The sequence below is a fragment of the Bubalus kerabau genome, chromosome 21 (genome assembly GCF_029407905.1).
Source record: "Bubalus kerabau isolate K-KA32 ecotype Philippines breed swamp buffalo chromosome 21, PCC_UOA_SB_1v2, whole genome shotgun sequence".
NCBI lineage: Eukaryota > Metazoa > Chordata > Mammalia > Artiodactyla > Bovidae > Bubalus > Bubalus kerabau.
In genome coordinates this window covers 43,216,289-43,223,861 of record NC_073644.1, presented here as the reverse complement: position 1 = coordinate 43,223,861, position 7,573 = coordinate 43,216,289, and the positions used below count along the sequence as shown (strand labels likewise).

Genomic DNA, 7,573 nt, shown 5'->3' with positions numbered 1-7,573 from the left:
ATATCTAGAAAGAAATGTTCTCTGTGAGAAATTATGGTGGAGGAATGGTTGGGAGATTCAAGTAGCGCCAGTGGAAATTAGTGTCTATATTTTGCTTGCTTCCAGTCACATAAATTCATGTTGCAGCCCAGTGGTGGGCAAGGAATGGGGAGGCAGGGAAATTGAGCTCCTGGTGGCTTCCTCACCAAACTTCCTGTTGAGTGACATCTACTCCTCCAGGCATCTTTTCTGTCATGGAAACACACAGCTCACCTGTTTGGTGACTCCTCTGAGCCCTCACAGAGAGGGTACAGTTAATACAGACATTTTCTCTCTGGGCTACATGTTTGATTTTAATCACATCAATGTGGAGGCCCCAGCCCCAGGGATTACAGCTTCTGTGGTCTCAGGTAAGGATTAGTCATTTGCATTTTTAGGAGTTCTTTTCAGTGTTTGGTTTATGACTTCCCTCCTAGCTCCACCAGCAAAATAAGAGCCATTCTTCCTTCTACATCCCCAACACCCACCCCCATCACCCCCCACATATACACAACAGACACACTACACACACATACACCACATAACCTTACATATTCAAAAAGTATTTGTTGAGTTTCTAGAATGTTCCACACTCTGGTGGCCAGTGGTCCTTGAATCCCCAGAGCTGTAGCCTAGCAGGCACGAGAAGTACCTGAGGAATCCTACTACCTGTGTGCCTCAGCTCAAATTTGGAGGAATTTTTGTTTCTGAATGCCTTGACCATCACCGTCGCCTAAGTTACTGCAGTGAAATAATGTCCCTGAGAACAGAAAGAGAGTGCTGGTTAAAAACGCTGGTTATTCCTACTGCACTGAGTTTTCTTTTAGTTTAAAGACAGTGACTACTCTATTGACTTCAGTCTTGTTGGCATTTGTTGACCATCTCTTGGAGTTATGTTTTTATATAGAGTTTTTGTTCAAAAGAACTCTACCTGCCTGCGTGTGGAGGATGTTGTTTAAGTGGGAGACAGCTGTTCCCCTCCAGGCTCTTGGGGCTAAGCCAGCCTGGTCTTCTCAGGAACAGAACAAAGGCGCACAGAATTTATGTCACAGATGGATGTTTGTTTGATAAAAATCACTTATTACTGGATGAAAGAATGGCCCATTCTCTCCAGAAATATGAGCAGAACATCTAGTATCCCTTTAGAGCGTCCCACTTTGTTGGTTTGTTTTAACCATTATCATTGACCGAGTTGAGTTGTACCTCTTTTTCTGTGGTCAAACTTTCCCTGAAAATTTGTGCACGAGGGGGTTTTCTATAAATGACATAATTTCAAATTCAGTGTTCAAATAATTCAAAAATAATATTTGAAGGAATTGGCTAGATTTTTGATATATATTTCTGGACTCTCTGTTGCTCCGTTGATCCATGTGTCTATTCCTAAGGTAACTCTGTCTGGATTCCTTTGGCTTTGTAGTAAGTTTTGAACTAGGGGGTGTAAGCCATTCCACACTGTTGACTTTCTCGAAATTGCTTTGACAGTTCTAGGTCCTTTTTGCATTTCCATTAATGTCAGCTTGTCAATTTCTACAAAAGAGACGGCTAGAATTTTGGTAGGAATTAGAGTGAATCTGTAGATCCGTTTGGGGAGAAGTGCTGTCTGATAATATTGAGTTTTCCTGTTTATGTATAAGAAACATCATCATTCATTTTGATATGATTTAATTTCTCTCAGAAATGTTTCATAGTTCTCAGCGTATTAGTCTTGAATTTCTTTTGTTAATTTTTTTTAAGTGTTTTATTCTTTTTCAGTAAAAAGTCTAGAATGTATGGAGAGCTGATCTGGCCCTTCTCTGATGCCCATAAGTATTAATATATGTATAAATGAATCACTTTGCTATATACCTGAATCACTGTAAGTCAGATATACTCAAGAAAAAAGAGAAGTTGTACATAAATGTGGCCTATTTGAGAGTTACCTATTTATGTGGTCCAGCCTGGGCCTTGCTTTCCTCATTGCTAATGTGCAGAAATGGACTCGATGGATGTGAGTTTGAGTGAACTCCGGGAGTTGGTGATGGACAGGGAGGCCTGGTGTGCTGCGATTCATGGGGTCGCAAAGAGTTGGATATGACTGAGTGACTGAACTGAACTGAATGTGCAGAAATAGACTAAAATTTCCCTGACTGTATTATCATAATGAATATATAGGGAAGAATTTTTAAAATGAAAGAAAATTAATATTATTGTTGTTGTTCAATTGTCCTCCTGCCCTCATTCTTTCCCAGCATCAAGGTCTTTTCCAAAAAATAACTTGAGAAACCTTAAATTTAATCAGACAAGGGGTGCTCACTAGGATGGGAAGACGTCCCCTCCTTCTGAGAATGGCCCTGTTTTGCTAAGATTCTCTCCTCTCATCTGTCACCTAGACCTGGACTGTCTCCCGGAAGCTCAAATGCACGATCCCAGGGTGGTCAGAGGATGTCCTCTGCCGTGCTGTCCCCTCTGGCCTGCCCCCTCCTCCCTGCTGTGCAGGGCCCTCCCCAGGCCTCTGTGAAAAGACGGCGGGTCAGAAGACCAGCAGCATCAGACAGGATGGGCTGAGAGGGCTGGATCTCTGTCAGCATCAGGCAGGGAGGGTACATAGACTTCTTTATATTTTAACATCCCTGAAGCCTTTCACTGTGCCCTCAACAGCATCCTCTTCTGTATGGATGAACTCACCAGGGGCAGCACCACTCGGATGAACAGGGCTGAGGAATCAAGACCCTGGTTTGCTTTAATAGCTCGCCTGGTTGACGCGTAGGGGACCTCGTTCCTATGTTACGTCTTTCAGTTTGGAAGCCTTGACCTTTTTTCCTTCTTTACAATAAGCCCAAAACCTTGGTTTTAACCAAGGCCCCCCAGTTCCCTCTAAAAATAGTTTTCCAAGGTCTCCAAGATGTGAATGTAGGACAGGGAATCTAGAGTTCTGGTTAAATAGTGACAGAACACTCTGGAGGAAGCATGATCTTACTCATCAGTCTGATGAACTTTGTGCCAAGCCTCAGCCAAATTAACCAATCCTGTTGTGTTAGAGCTGGAAACATCCCAAGAGATCATTTTATCTGTTGAAGTCAGAGCAGCAGCCCCAGGGAGATACTGAACCATGAAGAAGCTTAGCCCCAGCCCAGCCCAGCCCTGCAGAATATTTGCATTTGTAATAAGATCTCCGGGTGATTTGATAAAAGTTTGAGAAGTTCTGCTTGAACTCTCTCTCTGCCCAGCTGAGCCCAGAATGAATTTCAAGTATCTCCTGCAGAGCTCAAGGATAAGGATCACAATTGTGGATGCCAAGGGTCATCTTCTGTTCATTCCACCTCAGTCACATTCACTTATCTCGTAGCGTCATTTTCCTGTTGTGTGTCTTCATCACTGGGAGCTAGAGCATTTTTTCTATCTTGGCCCAGGTTGTGTGATGCTGGATGGTGGGGGGTGGGGTTGTTGGGTGGGGGACTGGTTTGGGGAAATGTGGAAGGTCCCGCACCTCCCCCTCTCGGGAGGCTTGTACATTTTTTATTTCAGCCACTGTTAAGATTCCGCTCATTCCAGAGCCCAGTGGGTTTACTTCCCACATGTTTGATGCCCTGTTCTGTCCTTACCCACGTGGGGCTTGGTTGTATTCAACAAGGAAGCGCTGGGCACATGGGATGAAGAACCCAAGTCTCTGTCCTCAAGCCCGTATTCTTTGTGTCACTTCTCTTGTGTTTGGAAATAGCTTTGGGGAAAAGTACACACCTTCCTGCTTCCCCCTGAGGATCCGCTTGTTGGGGGGACCTGCCTCTTCTGCTTTTTCTTGGGACATCAGGTCACAGGAGAGTCTGGATCACTGGCAGAGATGGCCAGCAAGGCACTGTAACAGAGGGACAGACTAGGAGTCTGCAGCGTGAGAGAGCCAAGGGAGAGGGGCTTAAAGCCAGAGAGAAAAGCCCTTGTTTACAGAAGCTATTGTGGGGCCAAGTGAACCTCATGCTGGGGAATGGAGACATTGACAAGGACCCTTTGAGTGATTTGAGGAATAGAATCTGAACTGCAGTTGAGTGAAGAGCCAGTGTGAGGCCAGGAACTGGAGACAATGACCACCACTACTCTCATATACATCCTTGATTCAGTAACAGCTTTAAAAAAATAAATAAGAAAAGTGATCACATTAAGTGTATGTATTCCAGGTGGAGCTAGTGGTAAAGAACCTGTCTGCCAGCGCAGAAGATGTAAGAAACATGGGTTCAATCCCTGGGTTGGGAAGATCCGCTGGCTACCCACTCCAATATTCTTGCCCAGAGAACCCCTATGGACAGAGGAGCCTGGCAGCTACAGTCCATAGAGTGGCACAGAGTCGACATGACTGAAGGGACTTAGCACACACCTTCTGGATAAAGAGGCAGCCCAATCCCTACTAGTACCATTGTTTTTTTCAGTTTACCATTGAAAAAATAATGGTGCTAGAACTCAGAAAATGCAGTGTTATCAACCCCAGTGAGGTCAATACCAAGATAACATGACTCTGGACTTTTGATTGGGGTGTTTACCCTGGTTATCAAGTCTATTTGTCTATTGTTGGTCTCAGGTGGAAGATATGGCAAATGCTTTTGTTGTTTGTAAGCTGTCCCTCTAGGTATGTTCTGGATTAAGTGGAGCTGTAATCTGGTAGATGCAACCTCCTCAGGGTCATTGTTCTGGTGTGAGAGATGGTGATGCACTGGGTGTCTCCACAGCCAAGTGGTTTGACCAGAGGTCCATGGGTGCTGTGCTCCCGAGGACAGCCCTTGATTGATGCATTCGGGAGGCACATCCAGAACCAGATACGTAATTTTAAGAGAGTTGATGAGAAATGAAAGTGTGGGGGGGGTCCCTGTTTAAATGATGAAAAACTTCCAGACAGTTTCGACAGAGCTTTAAACCAAGGGCGACTGCATACCCATGAAGTAGCCATTGGAACATAAAGACAATGCCAAAACTTAAAGCATAAACAAGTGAAATCTATGTGATAGAGCTCAGAAATGGCAGACGAAGGGGGGAAAATTACTAAGACTGCTAAGGCCTTGAAGGGTTTATGGAAAAGTTGGTGGTATTGAAAGCAATGGCTGGTTAGAAAATGTTAAATTAATTGATGTTTTTAGGTATTTAAGCAAATAATATAAACATTGCAGACATGATCAATGATACAAGCAAAATATAACTTCATTTTCATTCTGCAGAGTTGTTCATTTTCCCACTCAAAAGCTGCACTTGTGTTTTGATTTTAAGCTGAACTCACTGACTCAATGGACACAAATTTGAGCAAACTCCAGGAGATAGTGAAGGACAGGGAAGCCTGGTGTGCTGCAGTCCATGGGGTTGCAAAGAGTCAGACATGACTTAGCGACTGAACAACAAAGTAAGCTGAATTCCCTCCTGTAAGAATTTGGAAGGAGGGGAAAAGGCAGTGCCTTCCCAGGGTAATAAGAATGATTTGAAATTAAAAAATAACCATGAATGTTGTGCTTTGCCTGTGTGCAATCATGATTTTGATCAAAAAAAGCTTTCAAATTGCTATCCTTCAATTTCAGTTTTGTGGCAACAAAAGAGAAAACCTCTTAATGAATGAATTGTAGCTATGGTCTCTTCTACTAAACTTGGGTGTTGAATAAAAACTCATGGTGTCCTGAAACAAAAGCATGAAGGAACCTGTGTGGGAGGAGGAGGCAGTCCTGATAAATTGTTACAATATTCGGGCCAAGGTCTTCATGACTTGTTTATCTTACAGTGAGAAACTCTGCCTTTGTCAAGGACACCTCCAGCCCATTGCCATGGAAATGGACACTGGAAAATGCTTCCAAGGCCTTTTGCCCACCACCCCCTCTGGGTTTTCTGAGATTAGATTTTTTTTCATCTCCCCATGTGAGAAAAAAAGTTAAGGGTGTTAAATGGCAAACTCCCAGGGGCTGGGGTTTGACTTTTTCAAGACCCTGTGAGGTATTTCTCTTTCTCTCCCACCTATTTTTTTCCCCACTGTGTTGGAAAGGGCCTTAGAATCTCTAAAATATTTTAATACTTTTTGTAACAGCTATCAGTGATTAAATTGTTTGTTGTTTTTCAGTCACTAAGTCTTGTCCGACTCTTGGCGACCCCATGGACTGCACCATGCCAGGCTTCCCTGTCCTTCACTATCTCCCAGAGTTTGCTAAAATTCATGTTCATCGAGTTGGTGATGCTATCTAAACATCTTATTCTCTGCGCCCTCTTCTTCTTTTGCCTTCATCAGTCTTTCCCAGCAACAGGGTCTTTCCCAGTGGGTCAGCTCTTCCCACAAGGTGGCCAAAGGATTGGAGCTTCAATGTCAGTCCTCCCAATGAATATTCAGGGTTGATTCCTTTAGGATTGACTGGTTTTATCTCCTTGCTGTCCAAGGGACTGTCAAGAGTCTTCTACAGCACTACAATTTGAAAGCATCAATTCTTTGGCACTCAGTCTTCTTTATGGTCCAACTCTCACATCTGTACTGACTACTGGAAAAATCATAGCTTTGACTATCTGAACCTTTGTTGGTAAAGTGATGTCTCTGCTTTTGAATACACTGTCTAGGTTTGTTGTAGCTTTTCTTCCAAGGAGCAAGCATCTTTTAATTTCCTGGCTACAGTCACTGTCCACAATAATTTTGGAGCCCAGGAAAATAAAATCTGTTACTGCTTCCACTTTTTCCTTTCTGTTTGCCATGAAGTGATGGGACCAGATACCGTGATCTTAGTTTTTTTCAATGTTGAATTTTAAGCCAGCTTTTTCAAAATTCTCCTCTTTCACCTTCATCAAGAGACTCTTTAGTTCCTCTTCACTTTCTATCATTAGAGTGTTATCATCTGCATATCCGAGGTTATTGATATTTCTTCCAGATTCCTGCCTGTGATTCATCCAGCCCGGCATTTCACTTGATGTACTCCTCATAGAAGTTAAATAAGCAGGGTGACAATATACAGCCTTGTCATACTCCTTTCCTAATCTTGAACCAGTTAGCTGCCCCACATTCAGTTCTAACTGTTGCTTCTTGACACACATGCAGGTTTCTCAGGAGACAGACTGTGAAGAAAGAGAGTTAAAAAGCAAAGTCTAGTATCTGTCATACAGAGTGAAGTCAGAGAAAAAATATTGTATGTTAACGCATATATGTGGAATCTAGAAGAATGGTACTGATGATTCTATTTGCAGGGCACGCATAGAGACACAGATGTAGAGAGTGGACAGGAGGCGGGGGGCGGGGGGAAGAACTGGGAGAGTGACATTGGCATATATACGCCACCATGTGTAGAATGGCTAGCTAGTGGGAAGCTTCTGTCCAGCACAGGGAGCTCAGCTTGGTGTTCTGTGATGCCCTAGAGGGGTTGAGTGGGGTGGTGGGAGGGAGACTTTAGAGGGAGGGGGTATATGTGTGTTTATAGCTGACTCACTTTGCTGTACAGCAGAAACCAACACAACATCATAAAGCAACTATACTCCAATTTAAAAATAATTTTAAAAAACTGCTGGTGAGTGAGAAAGAATTTATTTCACGCTTGATAGGTTTGGCATTATGAAGTCTTTAGCCACTGGTTAAACATAGGAT

The 7,573-nt window shown here is 43.3% G+C and overlaps 1 protein-coding gene across 1 annotated transcript in view; it reads left to right on the top strand.

The window, feature by feature from the left end:
• Positions 1-322: 322 nt before the first annotated feature.
• LAMA1 (laminin subunit alpha 1) overlaps positions 323-7,573 on the top strand; it is a 116,829-nt gene continuing 109,578 nt past the window's right edge. Inside the window, exon 1 of the mRNA XM_055559307.1 lies at positions 323-389. Coding sequence (XP_055415282.1) covers positions 323-389 — 67 coding nt within the window. The remainder of the gene's footprint in view (positions 390-7,573) is intronic.